Source organism: Tupaia chinensis, unplaced genomic scaffold (assembly GCF_000334495.1).
Source record: "Tupaia chinensis unplaced genomic scaffold, TupChi_1.0 Scaffold000247_1, whole genome shotgun sequence".
NCBI lineage: Eukaryota > Metazoa > Chordata > Mammalia > Scandentia > Tupaiidae > Tupaia > Tupaia belangeri.
The window spans coordinates 1250278-1271553 of NW_006159725.1; the positions used below are offsets into that span (position 1 = coordinate 1250278).

Genomic DNA, 21276 nt, shown 5'->3' on the forward strand with positions numbered 1-21276 from the left:
GTGTGTGCTTTCCCAAGATCCCCAAAGGAGAATGGAGGAGAAGGGATGGTGGGGTAACCATCCTCCCTGGGTGGAGGGTGATTTCTTGGTTTGTGTTTCTGTCTCTGTCTCTCTGGCAAGCACACTCCCCTGTAACAAAAATCTCTCATTAAAAGAAAGAAAGAAATAGCAAAACAGGTCGAGGTGTGCTCTCACTTCCCCCTGGAAAGCCCTGTGGCTGACCAGGCCTCTTGCCCCCAGCTGCAACGAGCTACAGTTCTCGCAGTACGCGGCCATGTGTGACAACGTGCACATCCAGAAGATGCAGGGCGACGGCTACTGCCTGAAGCTCACCGACATGAAGGGCTTCTTCCAGCCCTGCTACGGGCTCCTCGACCCGCTTCCCTTCTACGAGTCCTGCTACCTAGACGGCTGCTACAACCACAAGAAGTTCCAGCTCTGCGGCTCCCTGGCTGCCTACCAGGAGGCCTGCCGTTCCTTCGGGATCCTCAGCACCGAGTGGATCGAGAAGGAGAATTGCTGTAAGAAAATGGTTTTACTTCTGTAGGTTCCTTGCAAGGCAGAGAACAGCTCTGCCGGTCGCACTGAGCCAGGGCTGGCTGGCTTCGCTCACCTTTGCGCACAGGTGTGCTTCCAGGGCTGGAGAACAGGGCTGTGAGTAGCAGCAGCAGAGGGAACCCAAGCTGCTGCAGTTTCTGACCTCCACAGAATTTGGAACGATGAGGTTCCCAGGGGGAGGAACGCCAGAACAGCAGTTTTGAGGGTGAGCTACATAGTAGGGGACTCGGGGTGGATTTCGGTTCCCCGACTCAGCTTTCCTGGTGCTCCTTAAATGTGAGTCTGGGCCCAGGTCAGAAAGGGAAGTCCCGTGGGAAGTGGCAAGGTGACTTGGGTGGAGCTGGTGACACCTGCCTGGGTTGAAGGGAAGCTGCAGTACTTACAAAAGGATTCCAGGTCTTCCATGAGTAAGACACAGAATCTTACATTCTTGTGGGTTGGTTGGTTTGTTTGTTCGTTTTTCTGTAGTAAGCAAGTATTGGGTTATTGGGAAATTCATGACGTGTATTTTCTATGCAAAAATGCGTCATGACTTTTCTGACCACCCAGGAGTTTTTCTTTCCCTTTATTTTTTACTTTCTCCGTGGCTTCCTGTTCACGATACGGACAGGCGCAGGGCTGGGCCGGCGTGTGCACCAGGGTAGACTTACGCTGCCTCTTCTGTTTCTCTCAGCTCATGTAGCATCATTTGCGATCAGCACCAGATTTTGCAAGGGCATTTTTTAAATTAATTTTTAAATTTTATTTATTGTTATTTTTCCAGTAGGTTTTTAAAAAAGAACTACTTACTTAATTCTATTTATTATTATTATTATTTTTTTAATTTTACTTTGCTACAGGGCACATGCACTCACCAGAGAGAGAGGGAGAGTAAGAAAGCAAGTCACCAGGTCTGGGACATGAATCGTGATCAGCTATGTGGGAGTCCAGCACCTCAGCCGCCACTCCACTTGGTGGCCCCAATTATTGTTATTCTTTTCATTGGTCATAGGGCATGTGTACTCACCGGAGAGAAACAGAAAGAGAGAGAGAGAAACTGAGAAAGCAAGCTGCCAGGTCCAGTACTTGATCCGTGATTGGCCATGAGGAGGTCTAGCGCCCCCCAACCACCACACCACCCGCTGACCCTGCAAGGGAATTACTTTGTTGTACATTTCCATGATCTGATCTGTCCATATTCTTACTATGATAATGACACAGATGGAGCAAATCTAAGTATGTATGTCATGTGGGGGTGTGTCTGTAACCCTGAATGGTCATTCGTGAGTGCAGTGTGAAACTGTGACCGCCAGCATCAGCCTGGTGCATAGACAGGCCCCACCATGAACGCAGGCCCCTTTCCAGACCATACACACATACATACATTTGCAGGCTACGTCTGATCAAGTGTAGAAATACATTTAATTTAGGCCTTGAGAAGATGCAGTTAAGGAAAATATATATTCAGTGATTTCAGAAAGAGTTAGCAAGCAGATTACCAGTCTGTTGGAAATGAACCCAAGTGTCTTGTTTGATTATTTGAATATTTTACTCTGCTGTGTTCATAAGCAATACTTTTTTTTTCTTTTAAGAGGTTTTTGCTATAGGGTGCATGCACTTGGCAGAAAGACAGAGAGACAGAAAGCGAGAAATCACCCCCCAGGGGGATGGCCACACTTCAATCCCTTCTCCTCCATTCTCCTCTCAGGATCTTGGGCACACACGCACATGCACCCGGCATGAGTTTAAGCCACTGGGTCCGAGACTCAAACCACAGTTGACCACATGGGAGCCCAGTGACACAGCCATTATGCCAACTGTTGTTCCCCATAAGCAATACTTTAACCTTTTTTTTAATTTTTAATTTTATTTTGGGTTTTGGCTATAGGGCCCCTGTGCTTGCCGGAGAGAAGCAGAGGGAGACAGTGAGAGGGAAAGTGAGAAATCGCCCCCAGGAGGATGGCCACACTGCAATTCCTTCTCCTCCATTCTCTTCTCAAGATTTTGGGCATACACGTACATGTGTCCAGCATGATTTTCCCAAACCACCAGATCCAGGGCTTAAACCACTATAAGCCATGTGGGAATCCAGCACTTAACCACCACGCCACCTGCTGACCCCTAAATAGCTTTCTAATGAACTGTTTTGTATTTTGGAAATTGGAATTTAAAAGATGTCTTGATATTTTTTCCAAAAGTAAACCAAAAACCGTTTCAAAGCTTCCCACTAAGAGCATGTCATGTTTACTGACAGCGGGTGGACTGCCACGTTTACAAACGAGCTTTTCCTCCCATGGGCGGACCTCTGCACTTCCTGTTCTCCCTCTCACTGGCCATTCCTGCACTGTGTGGATCGACCACATCGTTCGCTGAGTGGCGGCTCCAGGCTTGGCCCGGTGCTGCTTACTGAACACACTGGGGGAGTAACAGGGTCTTTAAGAAAAGGAAGCCGTGTAAACACAAGCATGTGTCAGGTCAGCCCACAGCCTGTTGGTGAAGGCAGCTGGATCCCCATCCGACCATGGGGTTTGAGTCCCAGACCCAGCAGCATGAAAAACATGCTGGGCATGTGTTCGTGTGGCCCCAAATCCCCAAAGGAGGGGTAAATGGAGAAGGGATTGTAGTGTAGCCGTGCCCATGAAGGGTGCTTTCTCACTTTCTGCCTTTCTCTGTCTCTGTCTCTCTGTTTCTCTCCATTGAGCACATTAAATGCAAATTAAAAGATAAAAAGTATATGTAAATAGGGTTGATCGCTTTTCTTCAGTGGTCTTTCCAGGATGGAGGCAGGTGGCCACCAAGTCATCTGTGAGTGTGGAGGATATGGCCGCTGAGTCCAGAGAGGGGCATGGAGCTGAGGGATAGTTTGAGGTTTGTGTGTGCGTGTGTGTGTGTGTGTGTGTGGTGAGAACACTTAACATCTACTCTCTCGGTTATTTTCAAGTGTGTAATATGTTTACTATTGGGTGGTCGGCAACGAGATGACGTATATCTTGTCTTTCTAAGTGAGAAGGCGTCATGGCTTTTCGAACCACCCAGTGTATGCACCACGATGTACCATAGAGCTCTTGCGTTTACTCCTCCTCTCTAGCCAAAATTTTGTATTTGTATTTGTATTTTTTAGATTGTTGCCGTAGGGTGTGTGCACATTGCTATCGGCAGAGAAGGGATTGTGCATGGGCATCCCCCCCCAGGGGATGTTTTCTCACTTTCCCTCTAACCTTCTCTCTATCTTTCTGACAAGCGCACATGAGCTATGGCAAAAACCTTAAAGAAAAAAGAGAGAATGTTAATAGAACAATACACCTAGGAGGCTTTTAGGATAAGTTACCCTTGAAACCTCAGTTCTTTTGTCTGTAGAATGGGACAAAAATAGTGCCTACTTCATGGGATTGGTTTGAGGATTAAATGAGGTAGGTTCACATTAATATCCAACCAGTGCCGTGAGTGGGAGGTGAGGCACTGGCCAGACCCCCGAGAGAATGCCCGTGTCCATCTGTGTAACGCGGGAGGGGAGGATAGGCACCTTCTCCAGGTCCTTTAATGACAGCTTAAAGTGGGCCAAAGGGTCTTGCTTCAACCCCTGGCAAGAGTGAGCGATGGTCAGAGGTGCCCTTCCCTGGCATCTTGGGACTCCTTGCACTTTCTAATGAACTGTTTTGAATTTTGGAAGTTGGAATTTTAAAGATGTCTTGATTTTTTTTCCAAAAGTAAACCAAAAAATGTTTCAAAGCTTCCTACTAAGAGCATGTCATGTTTACTGACAGCAGGTGGACTGCCACATTTACAAACGAGCTTTTCCTCCCATGGGCGGACCTCTGCACTTCCTGTTCTCTCACTGGCCATTCCTGCACTGTGTGGATCGACCACAGCGTTCGCTGAGTGGCGGCTCCAGGCTTGGCCCGGTGCTGCTTACTGAACACACTGGGGGAATAACAGGGTCTTTAGAAAAGGAAGCTGTGTAAACACAAGCATGTGTCAGGCCAGCCCACAGCCTGTTGGTGAAGGCAGCTGGATCCCCATCCGACCATGGGGTTTGAGTCCCAGACCCAGCAGCATGAAAAACATGCTGGGCATGTGTTCGTGTGGCCCCAAATCCCCAAAGGAGGGGTAAATGGAGAAGGGATTGTAGTGTGGCCGTGTCCATGAAGGGTGCTTTCTCACTTTCTGCCTTTCTCTGTCTCTGTCTCTCTGTTTCTCTCCATTGAGCACATTAAATGCAAATTAAAAGATAAAAAGTATATGTAAATAGGGTTGATCGCTTTTCTTCAGTGGTCTTTCCAGGATGGAGGCAGGTGGCCACCAAGTCATCTGTGAGTGTGGAGGGTATGGCCGCTGAGTCCAGAGAGGGGCGTGGAGCTGAGAGATAGCTTGAGGTTTGTGTGTGTGTGTGTGTGTGTGTGTGTGTGTGTGGTGAGAACACTTAACATCTACTCTCTTGGTTATTTTCAAGTGTGTAATATGTTTACTATTGGGTGGTCGGCAACGAGATGACGTATATCTTGTCTTTCTAAGTGAGAAGGCGTCATGGCTTTTCGAACCACCCAGTGTATGCACCACGATGTACCATAGAGCTCTTGCGTTTACTCCTCCTCTCTAGCCAAAATTTTGTATTTGTATTTGTATTTTTTAGATTGTTGCCGTAGGGTGTGTGCACATTGCTATCGGCAGAGAAGGGATTGTGCATGGGCATCCCCCCTCCAGGGGATGTTTTCTCACTTTCCCTCTAACCTTCTATCTTTCTGACAAGCGCACAAGAGCTATGGCAAAAACCTTAAAGAAAAAAGAGGGAATGTTAATAGAACAATACACCTAGGAGGTTTTTAGGATGAGCAAGTTGTCAGGGAAGGGGAACTTGATTGCCTGGGTGGGGAGGAGTCATTCACAGCCCACTGTGGACTGAGAGGGAGCGCGCATGTGTGTGAGGATGGTTTGCCCATATCCAACCAGTGCTGTGAGTGGGAGGTGAGGCACTGGTCAGACCCCCGAGAGAATGCCCGTGTCCATCTGTCAACCAGTGCCGTGAGTGGGAGGTGAGGCACTGGCCAGATCCCCGAGAGAATGCCCGTGTCCATCTGTGTAACGCGGGAGGGGAGGATAGGCACCTTCTCCAGGTCCTTTAATGACAGCTTAGCAATAAAAGTAGGTAAAAAGTGGGCCGAAGGGTCTTGCTGCAACCCCTGGCAAGAGTGAGCGATGGTCAGACGTGCCCTTCCCTGGCATCTTGGGACTCCTTGCTCATACTCGACGACCTGTGACGGCTTCACTTGGCAGGTTGGGTCAGTTTCTGCTGTGAAAGGGATGGTGACATTTGGCGTGGGGAGTACCTCTGAGGGTCAAGCATGAGGCACATGGCAGCCCATAGCAAGCACCAACAGATAGGCCCTGCCATTCCTCCCTGGAAGGAAGCCTTGTCTGTTTGCAGCAGCCGCCTGATCGTTTCTAACTTGACTGAGGTATCAAGTCCAAGCGTAACCAGATGCTTCCATGCGTAGGTGTGAAAATCAAGTTGTATGTGTTTCTGTGTGTTTTCCTTTTTAGCAGGAGTGGTTGAAGATCCCTGTGTGGGGGCAGACTGTCCCAACCGGACCTGTGAGCTGGAAAATGGAGGGGAGCTGTGTGGTTGCATCGAGCCACCCCCCTATGGCAACAGTGAGTGACCAGGGCCACCTCCCCCCCAGGAAAGCCAGATGGGAGAGGCCTGGGCCGTGTAGGAAAGCTACAGAATGACGTGGAGCTCTCCTACTTCCCAACGCTTAGGCCAGAACCTTAGGAGCAAAAGCGTTCAGGAACATTTAGGCAGAACAAGGAAGCCATTGAACCATTCAAAGTAGGCTAATGTTCATTTCCTCATAGCTACATCCTTCTCGTCAATAAACTGTGACATGCAAATCTGTGCATGAATGGAACCAACCAGTTCCATCTGAGACCAGGCTCAACATCAATGAGACCCAACTGATCTCTTAAACAGCAGAGAAAGTCAGGTGCTTGACACCAACGTGGAAGAACTAGGACAACTCGGCCTTAATACTCCCTAAAAGCCAGCTTTATCTGGCCCGAAGTTTTGGCCCTACACATACAACTGAAATATTTAAAGCAAGCTGTAATTAACTAGGACTCGGGTCTCTTTCTGAATGGCAGCTCTCTTAAGGTAGACATGGTCTTGTCTGTGGCTGGACCCCCTACAAGGTCAGCTTGAAGGGGAGCTCCTTTGCCTGTTTTTCCCTCCAGCGCTGTGCTCGTCCCCGTAGCACTAGCAGGTGCTGAAATTAACCTCATTAGAGCACGAAAGCCTAATTGACTAAAAGGCTCCCTAGGAGGGGACATTAGCTGTTGTTCAAGGGCTCCACCTGAGCAGATAAAATGTAGCTCTCTGTGTCTATAATGCTTACCAGTGGGTGTTTATATACTCAGAAAAAATGTCAATTGGTGCACCACCATGACACATGTGAGCTCCCAGTGCTCGGATTCAGCAGGGGCTCTGGGCGAGCCTGCCTAGGGCTGCTCCCCATTGAGCCCAGCTTTGGATCCAAGCCACCATGGGCCAGGTTGGCAGTGTAGCTTACAGAAAAGTAGCTGCTGCCATGGGGCGGGGAGAGGAGGGAGGGAAGGCCTGAATTTAGGAAGACAAGACAAAAGATGCCATTACCATTTTTCTCTTTTAAAAAGGGCTCTACTCATGCTCCCATTATTGTGCTGAGTTAAGTTCCTATGCTCATTTGGTCTGATCAAAGCTTAATTAGAAATCCTGCAGCCTTTGTGGGGAGATCCTGGCCTCTTCCAAAAGAGAAGGCCATTGGGATGCCTCGATCCCCCAACCCCGCGGCACGCGGCTGCCCGCTGACCCGCCTCTTGTGATACGTGTCCCTGCAGACTCACACGACATCATCGATGCAGAGGTGACCTGCAAGGCCGCCCAGATGGAAGTGTCTATATCCAAGTGCAAGCTCTTCCAGCTCGGCTTTGAGAGGGAGGGGGTGAGGATCAACGACAGGCAGTGTCTCGGCATCGAGGGGGAGGATTTCATCTCCTTTCAGATCAACAACACCAAGGGCAACTGTGGGAACATCGTGCAGGTGAGGAAGGGGGCCGAGGGCCCAGCAGAGGAGCGGGAGCGCCACCCCCCCCCGCCATCTGCACGAGCATCACCCTCCTTCTTTCTCCTTAACCTACCATTTTCCACGTTCACGACAAGCTTACGGAAGATGATCTATTGCCTTTCAAATCGATACAGGCTCTAAAACAGTTACACACTCTGTCTTTGCAGTGCGCAACGTGGTTTTCCCAGCACGAACACAGTGTGTGTTAGTCAAGTCAAACACATTGCCATGAACATTATCGTCAACAGATAGCTTTCCATTTTGTGTCCATTAAACCTGGTTTTTATTTTTTTGGGGGAGTTTTTTGCTATAGAGTGCATGTGCTTGCCAGAAAGACAGACAGACACAGAGAGACAGAAAGTGAGAAATCACCCTCTGGGGGGATGGCCAAGCCGCAGTCCCTTCTCCTCCATTCTCCTCTCGGAATCTTGAGCATGCATGCACACGCGCCCAGCGTGAGGTAAAGCCACCGGGTCCAGGACTTGAACCACAGTCGACTACATGGGAGATCAGCGACACAGCCATTACATCAACTGCTGGTCCCAAACGCGTTGTTTGTTTTGCCCTTGATCCCCTCCTCCCACCTTCTGTTACTCCTTCCTCTACTGTCCAGTATCAAGCGTGGTCCTCCTTGCTAGTGCACTTCCAGTCTGTCCATTTTTGCCATAGAGCACAGAAAAGTATTGCTCTTAAAACTGGCCACGTCGGGAACCAGCAGTTAGCGTAATGGCTATGTCACTGGATTCCCACGTAGTCGACCGCGGTTCGTGTCCCGGACCCAGTGGCTTAGAACTCATGCCAGGCGTGTGTGCGTGTGTGCCCAAGATCCCGAGAGGAGAATGGAGGAGAAGGGATTGTGGCGTGGTCACCTCCCCCGGAGGTATTTTCTCACTTCCTGTCTCTCTGTCTCTCTCTGTCTGTCTGGCAAGCGCAAGCGCCCTATAGCGAAAACCTCTCAAAAAAAACAAAAACAAAACAAAAAACAAACAAAAAAACTGGCCATGTCAGGGTAGTCTACCGAGATGGCCATTCCTGGGAGAACAGCAGAAGGCACGCATGAGGACGAAAGACAGCAAGACTGACCAGCGTTTGACGCGGAGTGGTTACCCGAGTGGGAAGAGGGCTAGGAGTGACTTGTTTCTTTCATTTGTGATCCTGGCGTCATCCCCTGTCCCTCTCTATGGACAAAATCGCTGTTGCTTTTTGTAAGCTTCTAATGTTCAAGCTAAGCCGTTTCGGAGAGAGCAAGAGTGTCCCAAGGTCAGTAACAGCTGGCTGCACTGTGCAGTGAGGTCCCCATGTTTGGTGTCAGGTTACCCACTGCCTGCGTTCACAAAGCATCTCCTGTTTCTATTTTTCTTCTCGTTCCCCCCTGCTGTATGCATGGCTCCGTTCATTAACCTCTTCATAAGAGAGGGAAAGGAAGAAGGAGACGAAGCTCACGCTTCTGGGTTTGGTCCTTGTAGGCGTGTCTGGCTAAAGATTTGGTGGAGGAGAGATTTTGGAGTGAGGACTGAAGGAGATTTGTATTACTTTACACTGACAATGCTTCATGCTGTCCCTAATGAGGGATTCCACAGATAACTGGGGCCTGGTTGTCGTTCGAATTCAGTGGTACACAAAATCACCCTCTGTGGGCCTTCAAGGTGATCGGGCTAAAAGGTGCCATTGACATCGACTGTAATCTTCCTCCCCCCTCCCCCCATAAATGCTGAGGCCAGCACCACCCTGATTTATATTGGCGTCTGGGTTCTGGATGGAATGAAGCCATTTTTCCGCTTTCAGGGATATGGATTTGGGATGCAAGCCACATCCTCACTCCCGGATTTAATGATTTCTGACCTCCCCTTGCCCTGCAGTCCAACGGCACACATATCATGTATAAAAACACAATCTGGATCGAAAGTGCCAACAACACGGGCAACATCATCACCAGGGACCGCACGATCAATGTGGAATTTTCGTGTGCGTATGAGCTGGACATCAAGATCTCCTTGGACTCCGTGGTGAAGCCCATGCTGAGGTAAGGGGTCCCTCGGGCTCTGCATGGCTCTGTCTTCTCCCTGACAGTTAAGGTTAACATAATCAGAATTGCTAGCATTTGTCTTTGAAGCACGAGGGAAAAATAGAATGTGCGTACCCTGAACCTAAATGGCTTAGACCGGTTCTGTTCAATAGAACGTTCGTTCTACGGTGACGGAAAGGTCCCGTATCTCCATTTTGCAATGCAGCAGCTCCATGTGCCCGTTGAACACTTGAAATGTGACCTGGAGGGCTAAGGAACTGAATTTTTAATTTCATTTCATTTCATCTCCTTTAAACTGAAATACCCCCCTCTGGCTAGTGGGTCCCGTCTTGGACAGCACAACCTCACACTTTACCACCACACTCTGTGCTTTGCATCCCTTCTGCATTTTCAGCTTGAAAAATGGTAATTGAATACATACAATTGTTTTGGCTTCCCCGCTTCATGATATTTCTCTTTTAGTGTCATTAACCTGACAGTTCCAACCCAAGAAGGCAGCTTCACTACCAAAATGGCGCTCTACAAAAACGCCTCCTACAAACATCCGTACCGCCAGGGCGAGGTGGTGCTGACGACGCGAGACGTGCTCTACGTGGGGGTCTTTGTGGTTGGGGCTGACTCCACACACTTGATCCTAACGCTCAACAAATGCTACGCCACCCCCTCCCGCGACAGCAACGATAAGCTCCGGTACTTCATCATCGAAGGGGGGTGAGTACTGCTTGAGAGCTGGTCGTCACAGTCTTCAGTATGATGTCATCTCATCACTTCTAGGAAAGGGACGGGAACCCGTGTGTGTTGACTCCCTGCAGGGCCAGCATGTCACAACTGTACATTCATCTCGTCCCCATAGCAACCTATGAGGTAGATCTTACAGATGAGGTCACATAACTTGCTCAGAGTCCCACAGCAGATACCGAGGATCCATATGGCATTAACTCTGGGTGCTTTATACTCAGCGTGATCAGAGAGGATTCTCTCTCTCTCTCTTTTTTTTACTTTTTAAAAGATTTATTAATTTAATCTAATTTATTAATATAATATTGGTTTAAATTTGCTATAGGGCACCTGCACTGACCAGAGAGAGAGAGAGAGAGAGAGAGAGAGAGAGAGAGAGAGAGAGAGAGAGAGAGAGAGAGAGAGAGAGAGAGAGAGAGAGAGAGAGAGAGAGAGAGAGAGAGAGAGAGAGAGAGAGAGAGAGAGAGAGAGAGAGAGAGAGAGAGAGAGAGAGAGAGAGAGAGAGAGAGAGAGAGAGAGAGAGAGAGAGAGAGAGAGAGAGAGAGAGAGAGAGAGAGAGAGAGAGAGAGAGAGAGAGAGAGAGAGAGAGAGAGAGAGAGAGAGAGAGAGAGAGAGAGAGAGAGAGAGAGAGAGAGAGAGAGAGAGAGAGAGAGAGAGAGAGAGAGAGAGAGAGAGAGAGAGAGAGAGAGAGAGAGAGAGAGAGAGAGAGAGAGAGAGAGAGAGAGAGAGAGAGAGAGAGAGAGAGAGAGAGAGAGAGAGAGAGAGAGAGAGAGAGAGAGAGAGAGAGAGAGAGAGAGAGAGAGAGAGAGAGAGAGAGAGAGAGAGAGAGAGAGAGAGAGAGAGAGAGAGAGAGAGAGAGGGAGGGTGAGAAAGCAAGCCCCCAGGCCTGGGACTTGAACCATGGTCAGCTATGTTGGAGTCCAACACCTTAACCACCATGCAACCCGCTGGCCCTGATCAGAGAGGATTCTGTCCTGCTGACTTTGAATGTTAATTTGAAAAAGAATATTTAATTCTACAAATGCAAGAATATAATGAGAATACCTCAAGGTTAGTGACTAGGACATCTATCAGAAATCAATAAGAAATTAGAATAATAGCCTATAAATTCAACAAGTCTCTTCTTACTCACCTTCTTCCTCACCTTACTCACTTACCACCTGCCATATTTTCTGGCATAAAGAGGCTACGTGACAGAATTTATTAAGTGAAATAAGCGAATGAATGAATAAGAAGAAAAACCTGTAAGAATAATTACAGTATGTTTACTTTTTTAAGAATTATTTAACTTTACTTATTTACTTATTTTAATTTGATCTGAGAGAAACAGAGTGAGAGAGAGAGAAAGTGAAAAAGCAAGCCACCAGGTCCAGGACTCAAACTGTGGTCAGCCATGTGGGATTCCAGCGCCCTTAACCACCATGCCACCTGCTGGTCCCAGTATATTTATTTTTGAAAAAAAACACTAGGTATGTTGGGACCAGCAGTTAGCGTAATGGCTATGTCACTGAACTCCCATGTAGCCAACTGCAGTTGGAGCCCCGGACCCAGCAGCTTAAACTCATGCCAGGCACGTGTGCATGTGTGCTCAAGATCCTGAGAGGAACATGGAAGAGAAGGGATTGCGGCATGGCCATGGGGGGTGATTTCTCGCTTTCTGTCTCTCTCTGTCTTTCTGGCGCGTGCACGCGCCCTATAGCAAAAACCTCTCAAAAAAAAAAAATATATAAAAAACCTCTCAAAAAAAAAAATATATATATATATACCACTAGATATGTCTGGTCATTTAAACATTTTATATTAGTTTTTATAATTCATCCATAATTTATGCACAATAAAAGTTACTTGCTTTAAGTGTAAAATTCAGTGATTTTCAGTAAATTTGCAGAGGAGGACTAACATCACCGTAATCTAATATTAGAACCTTTCCATCACCCCGATACGATCAATTCCTAAAGCAGAAGACTGTAGTAATCAGAATTCTATCATAAATGGTAGAGAACACTTCAATTGAGCTCCTGGAAAAGACAAGGCATTGAATGGACCCAAACCAAACTATAGAAGTGGATGCAGCTTCAGGGGTTATAGGGTCCCGGGAGCCAGAAGAGGTCGGGACTCCCCTTTGGCTCTGTCTCTTGTCTCTGCCCAACCTCTCTTTCTTTTATCCTCTCTGTGTCTCTTGTCTGCCCCACTTTCCTTTCTCTCCCTTTCATTGACTGGTAGACATTGGCAACCCTGGGCTGCCTGGCTTTCTTTCTTTCTTTTCTTTTTATTACATTTCTTTTTTAGTTTTTTTTTCATAGGGTGTGTGTGCTCAGCAAGAGAGACAGAGAAAGGGAAAGTGAGAAACCCCCTGCAGGGGCAACCATATCGCATCCCCTTCTCCTCCGTTCTCCTGGAAGGATTTCGGCCATGAATGCATATGCACCCTGGAGTGTTTTCAAGCCACCGGGTCTGGGACTTGAACCGTGGTTAGCCATGTGGAAGTCCAGCTCCTTAACTACTACACCACCCGGGCTGACATTCTTACAACACTGTAACCACCTACGTACTGTTATCTCTTCTACTTCCAGTTAGGGAATCCCAGGGCAGGAATGTGACTAGCCTGTCCTGGGTCGCTTGCCTATCCTGTGGGGAAATGTGTCCTTGTAATTGCCTAGCCTGGGTCAGCCCCCACCCAGGCTGGCAGGAGTTGCTGTGCATACTGCTATTAGCTTCATGTTGAGGGGAAGGGAATTGCTCCCTAGGGAAGAGGATGTGACTCTGGGCAGAAAAACAGCAGACACCACCCCATTTTACAGATGGCATGGCCTCCGAGGGGCTGGGCACAGAGCTCTCCCGTGACCACCCAGTCAGCAGGGGGCAAAGCAGGAATCCTTTTAGGCTCAGGCCCCCCTCCCTACCTGACCAGGTGAGGCAAATGGCCTGGGTTACTGAGCCGTATTGTGTTTTTTTTTTTGTTTTTTTTTTTTTTAGAGGATTTTTGCTATAAGGCGCATGCTCTCTCTAGACAGAGAGAGAGACAGAGACAGAAAGCGAGAAATCACCCCCCCGGGTGGGGGTAGGATGGCCACGCCGCACTCCCTTCCCCTCCATTCTCCTCTCAAGATCTTGGGCACGCATGCACACGGCACCTGGTGTGAGTTTAAGCTGCCAGGTCCGGGACTCGAACTGCAGTTGACTACATGGGAGTCCAGCGACATAGCCATTATGCTAACTGCTGGTCCCCCCATTATCATGGGTTTTTCAACAAAGACCTCACTAAGATGTCTGTCTGCACTGGCGTTTAGCTTTCTCAGAGACAGGGCGACAGTTGGTGTCTTGCAGGTTTAGATGTTTGAGGTCACATCCCAGTTCTCCTTTACGCCATGTTTCTTCCCTCCCCTTACTGCATTCTCCTCCAACGAAAAAGCACTAAGATCTGAGCCACTGTGCACGCGCAAACCCCGACGACAGGGCCTGTGACTCCTTTGAAGGATGTGGTGGCATTTCGCAATTTAAAAACAGTATTTCATAGACTTGACCCAGAGAGGGCGCGTGAGAGCATGCGTGTTCATACACCTTAGTTTACCCCAGGGTCTGTCTGAATACAGGCCTTCAGATGAAACTGTTGTTGGGTGGGAAGTGATTTCGTCCTGTGAGGATTGGAATCCATTCGTCCTGCTGGGCTTTTTTGGACGAATATGGTTCTTGTTTTATTCTAGTCCTCCCCTCCCCCCACCAACCCCCGTGGAAAAACTGGTACTCTGTGCTTAGTGACCGTGCAGCAAAAGGGGTCCACTTCAGTGTTTTTTAGGGGGGATCAGTTGTCTTTTCTCACCTCGAAGTAGTAGCAGTAGCTCAGGAGTCTGGGGACATGCAGGGCGTGCGTCTTTTCCCTTTCTGTGTCTAACTAGAGACACGGCGGACCGAGGGTTCTAGTACATGGCTTGTCTGCTCACTCTAATGGAGGTAACCGGACAGCCATCCCTGCTCCCCCTCTCTGCTCCGTGTCTTTCTCATTCCGAAACCTCCAGTCCTCTCCCTAGGAAAGACAGTCTGTGCATGAGAGCTCCTACCATTTTAAAATCCTCGAACCAATTTAGATTATCCACTGAATAACAGAGACAAGCAACAGTCTGGCATATAAGTGTTTGTTTCAAAGCCTTTAAGAAACTATTGCCTTGCAAAGCAACTTGCATTTTGCCCAGAAGACTAATTACGAAACTTAATAGGTGTGGGACTGCTAAAGGATAACTTCCATTTTTAATTTTCCTTATCACTAAGCTATTTAATCCTGTGGGCTAGGGGAAGGAAACAGAAGAAAAAAAGTCACCTTTCTATCTTTATTATTTTAAAGTGCTCCAGGGCGCCTATGGGCCAACGTTGGCCATGGCGGCATAATTCATTTGTTTGTTTGTTTCAGTCAACAAAGATCTCCATATCCCGCCAATGTGCCGTGCAGTGTGCCGGAGACCTAGTGGAGATCATGCTTTGATTCCTGCCCTCAGGGGGCTCCGTTTGCTGTTGGCAAATCCAGGAAAGGCCACTTGCAACTGATTGGGCAGGGCAAGACCACGGGGTATTTATAGAGCAGGGGGTGCGGTAAGCCGTTGTTGAAGAAAGAGCAGCTGGGGGCCAGCAGGTGGCATGGTGTTTAGGGCACTGGATTCCCACATGGCTGACAGCAGTTGGAGTCTGGACCTGGCAGCTTGAAAATTACTCCAGGTACATGTGTGTGCGCATGCTCAAAATCCCAGGAAGAGACTGAAGAAGGGATTGTGGCATGGCCATCCCCCCTGGGGGTGATATCTCACTTTCCCTCTCTGTTTCTTTCTGTCTCCAGCAAGTGCATGCACCCTATGGGGGAAAAAGAAAAAAGAAAGTTAAAAAAAAAAAAGAGAGAGAGCAGGTGTCACGTTGGGAGGAAAGGCTGAAAGACATCCAGGAGGGGACATGAGGAAACACAAGACTATGACCCACTTGGGGAGACTAAAGAAGTTGGAGCGGGGTCTCTGTGTCAGGGCAGGCCCTGGCTGTGACCGCCTGTGGACTCAGTTCCACGAGGAGGGAACTGAGAAGAGAGGGGGTCCCCGCATCACAGCACTTTGGCCGCTGCTCCCTCTCCCCCAACTTTAATGTGTGGGAGGATTTCCCAGTCGGGTTTGAATCAGGGGCTCCTCCCCACATGGATACTTACCTGAAGAAAGTACGGAAATGAGGAGACCTAACCTCTAACCTCGTGTTTGCTAGATCGCCATCAGGTAAACACGGCGTCACGAGGGACCGGGGTGAAAACCTGGAGCGTGGGCAGGTGGCCCCAGGCCCCTTCCCTCCCCAGGTTTGTCCTTGCAGCGAGGCTACTGAGGTGAAGTGGTGTGTGATGTTCCCAAACGATGAAAATACCAGGAGGGAGCCCTGAACGACAAGCCTGCTCTGTCCAGAGGTCACTTTCAAATGCAAAAGCATTTTTACCCGTAAGGACGGGTTTATGTGAAACAGGAAATTTTGAAATGAAGACGAGGATTAAAGCCTAAGAGGGAGAGCATGAAAGCAAAGATCCCATTATTCCCTCTGCTAGGTGTCAGAACATTAAAGATAACACCATCGGCATCGAGGAGAACGGAGTCTCGCTGACCTGTCGCTTTCACGTCACCGTCTTTAAGTTCATCGGGGATTATGACGAAGTGCATCTGCACTGTGCGGTGTCACTCTGCGACTCGGAAAAGTACTCCTGTAAAATCGTAAGCGGGAGTGCGAAATGCGCACGCTTGGCCTCCTTCCTCTCCGTCGCGTTTTCCCGGGATGGGCGGCAGGATGCCAGGTGGCCGAGTTGGAGTTGTCCACAGTTGCTTAGGACTGGACAACCGTCCTTCGGGGGTCAGTGGAGGGGACGCAGTGGAACGATGTCTGTTTCCTCCCCTGTCCCTGCACTGTCAGCTGGGTGCTGGCCTAACCCGTGAGCGGGTTTCTCAGACCTTGGCACAGTTCACGTTTTGGGTTGAATACTTTGCCATGTGCCGTAGGATGCTGGCAGCACTCCTGGCCTCTACCTGCTAGCTGCCATAGAATCTACCCCAGTGGCAACATCCCAAACTGTCTTCAGACATTGGCAAATATCCCCGGGGGGAAACACTGGCCTGGTTGAAGTCCCACTGTTCTGGAGTTTCAAGGAGCATGTTGAGCGAGGCAGCCTGAATCCCATGACCGTTGGGCCAAGTTCCACTTCTCTGGAGAAACAAACTCGTGGCCGCAGTTTATCCCAGTTTATCCTGCTAGCTCATCCACCCCAGGGCTGGTGGGTCTGGTGGAGCTGGTAGGATGAGGTGCCAAAGCAATCCCCTCTTCCACGCCAGGCTCGCACCCCACCTTGCATGGCGAGGCCCTTAGAGGTGATTGTTCTAGAGCCTGAGCCTGGCCCCACCTGCAAACACTCCAGCTCCGTGTTTGCAGGATCAGGATGTGGACGGTGGTCAGAGTGACTTACAGGGGACACTTTGTACATTGGTGTCAGGTGTGATACGGCCATCCTTGTTCCTAGGCAGGGAGCCTCCTGGAGCCTCATTCCAGCGTGCAGTGTGTTTAATTCTGCCCGACACACAGCCTAGCGTCCCAGTGGGCTCCATGATCAAGAATGTGTTCGTCCTAATTAATCTGAACAGCGAGAGTGCTGGAGGCCAGAGCGCCTCCTTCCTCGGGAGCTGGAAACATGGTGAAGAATAAGTTATCAGCTTAATTGTGTGAAATTTTCCCTCTGCTGTTCTGTCTTTCAGAATTGCCCACAAAATTCCAGGATTGCCACAGATTATACAAAGGAACCTAAAGAACAGATCATTTCAGTGGGACCTATTAGGAGAAAAAGTGCGTATGTTCCCTGGACCTCACTGTAAATTATTAAAAGGCTAGGACTTGGAGGCTCGACCATGCTCACCTATGACAGGAGTCTGGCCAAGAGGAAGTTGGACACCCACTTGAGAAGACCTCCCTTCCTTAATAAAATCTTTTCATCGACCTTTTCAAATTCAAGGGGATTGGGCTTTTCTTTTTCTCTTAGAGAGATTTTTTGGTATAGGGTGCATACAGTCACCAGAGAGACAGAGAGAGAAAGAAAGTGAGAAATTACCCCCCCCAGGGGGTAAGACCACACCAAAATCCTTTCTCCTCCATTCTCTTGGGATTTTGGAAATGCATGCACATGGGCCCAAGATGAGTTTCCAGCCGAGTCACTGGGTCCAGGACTCGAACTACAGTCAGGCACATGGGAGTCCAGTGCTTTAACCACTATGCCACCTGCTGACCCCAGGCATTGGGCCTTTCTTTGCCCTCTCCCTCCGTTGAAGCCTCCCCATTAGATGTGAATCAAAGGGGGCTGAACCGTCTGTAGTTAATGTGCCCCCTGCTTCTTTCTAGGGCTGGACTGGTGTGAGGACAATGGCGGGTGTGAGCAGATTTGCACGAGCCGGGTGGACGGGCCTCTGTGCAGCTGCGTGACTGGAACCCTGCAGGGCGATGGCAAGAGCTGCAGAGGTAGCTGCGTCTCCACTTTGGGGCAGGCAGCTGAGGGACACGGAACACTTCACCCCAGGAAGGGGGGATTTGTATCTGAAGCCCACTTAGTCAGTCTCTCACCTGGGACAATGCCAGAAGTCAAGGAGGAAGGATGGGGAACACTCCTGGGGTTGTAGAGCCACCTCCTCCCATTTTTGGGGGTTTCTCTTCTTTTTTTTTTTTTTTTTTTTTTAGAGAGAGAGAGATTTTTGCTATAGGGCATGCCTGCTTGCTGGAGAGAAAGAGAGAGACAGAGAGACAGTGAGAAATCACTGCCCCCATCCCCCGCAGGGGGGATGGCCACGTGATCCCTTCTCCTCCATTCTCCTCTCGGGATTTCGGGCATGCATGCATACACAGCTGATGTGTTTCAAGCAGCCGAGTCTGGAACTTGAACTGTAGTCAGCCAGGTGAGAGTCCAGTGCCTTAACCACTATGCCACCTGCTGGCCCCAGGTTCCTTTTCTTTTACCTAAAAGATAAAGGTAATTATAAAAAGAGTTTATCCAGCCGTGTAAGGACCATATATTGGCCATACATCTGGCCGCCACGTCTACACAGCTGGTGTGTTTCAAGCAGCCGAGTCTGGAACTTGAACTGTAGTCAGCCAGGTGAGAGTCCAGTGCCTTAACCACTATGCCACCTGCTGGCCCCAGGTTCCTTTTCTTTTACCTAAAAGATAAAGGTAATTATAAAAAGAGTTTATCCAGCCGTGTAAGGACCATATATTGGCCATACATCTGGCCGCCACGTCTGCGTGGGTGGAGGTCGGGATTGGGGTGTCTGCCCCAGCAAACACGGTGGGAGCACACTGACACCCGATAGCGCAGTGGGACCCTCTTACAGGCTGGACTACTCTGCTGGGTACAGTGGGCACTTGGCAATGTAGCTGCCTATGTCAGCCGAGTGCTGCAGAGAGGTCTCCAGCAGCCCCTCCTCCCCCAGGACTGACCGTGCTCCTCTCTGTTCACAGCCTCTAATTCTTCGACTGAAGTTCAAGTCTGGACCCTGCTTCTCATCGTGACCCAGATTTCATTATGGCATTTTGTCTATAAAGCGGGCCCGACCTCATAATTAACTCAAGGTGGCTACATAAGTACTGTAATTGACTTCCTTCCGCTCCCTGTAGGTTAAGAAGTGTGTGCCCTTAAGCCGACACCTCCTCCAAGGTACCCAGCACCTCAGAGGGATCCCAGCCTCCCACGGTCAGAGGTCTGGAAACGCGTGAGATTCCAAGCTCCCCTTTCCGCGTGTGTGTGTGCAACGGGGCTCCTAAAAGCCAGTTGTGAAAAGCATGTATCTTGCCTCAAAATCAGTAGAAACAGTTGTCACTAGAAACTTTGGTTCACATGAAAAACCAATAAAGGAAAAAAATCCTGGTTAGAGAAGTTCAACCGCAAATCAAACCAGAAAAATCTGTCAAGCCAGTGCCACTTCCTCTCAGTTTTCGCAGAGAAGGCCTGTTGGAATGATTTTGAAGTGATGGCTGGAAGGTTCGATTCCCACTAGAGACTCTTCCCGATGTCTGGATGTGTCCATGTCTAGGGTGAGCATCAACCCCCCCGCCGTGTCCTCCCACCCTGCCGTGGCAGCTTTGGCCACTGGGTGTACTGTTTGCAGACCTGGGGAACTCCACCCCCAGCCCATCCTCCAAACCCGATCCCTTCTCTTTTTACACATCAACCAAATAATTTTTAATGTGTTTTATTCTTAAATAAACGTTGTGTTCAAGTATTCTCATTGTTTGACTGCAATCATTCTTTTTTTCTTTTTTTTTTTTTGAGAGAGATTTTTGCTATAGGGTACATATGTTCGCCAGAGAGACAGGGACAGAGAGAGGCAGAAAATGAAAAGTCGCCCCCCAGGAGGAATGGCCACGCTGCAATCCCTTCTTTTTCATTCTCCTTCTGGGATTTGGGGTGTGCATGCACACAAACCCAGAGTGTGTTTCAGACTGGGTCCAGACCTTGAACCACGGTCGACCATGTGGCAGTCCAGCGCCTTAACCACTACGCCACCTACTGGCTGCTGGAACCATTCTTACTGATGTTAAGTTTACACACTAAATAGCAGACTATGAATTTTTTTTTTTTTAAGCACAAACCAAAACCCGCAGCAGCAGTTGGAGCAGGTGGGCCCCGAGGGCCAGCACAGCGTGCTCCTCTCTGAGTGTCCACATGTGCTTCCTGAGTGCGGGCAGGGCTCCGAGGTGCTGCCTGGCAGAGAGGCAGCAGCGTTCTCTTTTGTAAGTGCTACAAAAACACTCGTTCACTAAATTAACTACAGTACAACATGGAGGGCTTGCTACATCTATCGCTGGAGTGCCTCTCTTTTTAAGGTAAAAAGCAAAGTAAAACCCACTTCAGATTTATTTTGAGGTTGCCTCGGACTGGAGCTGGTAGCTTTTCTCCACGCTCTAGGCAGTCTGAGAAGCTGAGCAGAAGCATTTCGCATTCTTGACCGTGCTTGTAGGTGCGGTGGTGTTCTCTCACGTGTCACAGGCTCCGGCGTGGCTGTCACTGGGCTGAGGAAGCGGGATGTAGACTGAGTCTGCACTGAGCTGCTCTGTTCGCCCAGCTCCCCGGGGGGAAGTCTACAAATTCTAGCTTGTCTCGGCAGTCACACCTGCGACAGGACAACTGGTCTCGATGGAGAAAAATCGGTGTCTGCTTCTGCTCGGGCGTCTGTAGCTCTTCGGGGAAAGTGCTGAGCACTGAGATGGATTGAGGATCTATGGTAGCTGAGATGCACTTCTTCCTCACCGGGCTAGGGAGGGAGTGCTCCCTGCCTTGTAATGGCAGACCATCCCACACTTCAAGGTTAGAGGATTCAGATGTGCTTATCTGAATCCATTTGCATTCACCATGGAAGCTTTAGGGTTTTGAAACCAAGCTATAAGAAAATAATGTCTCGGTTATTGTTTTGCTTGAGTTCCTTAGATGCATTTTTTTTTTAAATATTTTCTTGCTATACGCTGAGTGTGCTCACTGAAGATAGAGAGAGGGAAAATGAGAAAGTATCTCCCTCCCCAGGGAGGACAGTCACGTTACAATCCCTTCTCTTCCATTCTCTGGAGATTTAGGGTGCACATACACATGCCTGGTGTGTGGTTCAAGTCACTGGGCCTGGGACTCGAACCATGCAGTCGGCCACGTGGGATCTAGCCACCTTATCCTCCACCCCATCTGCTGGCCCCCCTTAGATGACTTCTAACTAAACACACAAGGGAGGAAATTATGTATGAATTATTTGGTAACTTCTATTTATTGATTCTCATGTCAAAGTCATTAGAAATTACTGAATTAGCTGAGTTTTTTTTTTTTTTAAGCCTTTTAATGAAACACTTTCCGCC

General features: G+C 49.0%; 1 protein-coding gene across 2 annotated transcripts in view; it reads left to right on the top strand.

The window, feature by feature from the left end:
• Positions 1-18998, top strand: part of TECTA (tectorin alpha) — a 95940-nt gene extending 76942 nt beyond the window's left edge. Inside the window, exons 15-23 of one of the 2 annotated variants that reach the window (XM_027771978.1) lie at positions 226-521; positions 6076-6186; positions 7408-7610; positions 9494-9657; positions 10123-10371; positions 15959-16121; positions 17151-17238; positions 17788-17904; positions 18898-18998. In XM_027771978.1, the coding sequence (XP_027627779.1) occupies positions 226-521; positions 6076-6186; positions 7408-7610; positions 9494-9657; positions 10123-10371; positions 15959-16121; positions 17151-17238; positions 17788-17904; positions 18898-18998 (1492 nt within the window). The remainder of the gene's footprint in view (positions 1-225; positions 522-6075; positions 6187-7407; positions 7611-9493; positions 9658-10122; positions 10372-15958; positions 16122-17150; positions 17239-17787; positions 17905-18897) is intronic. The other variant, XM_027771979.1, reaches the window with a different exon arrangement.
• Positions 18999-21276: the final 2278 nt, after the last annotated feature.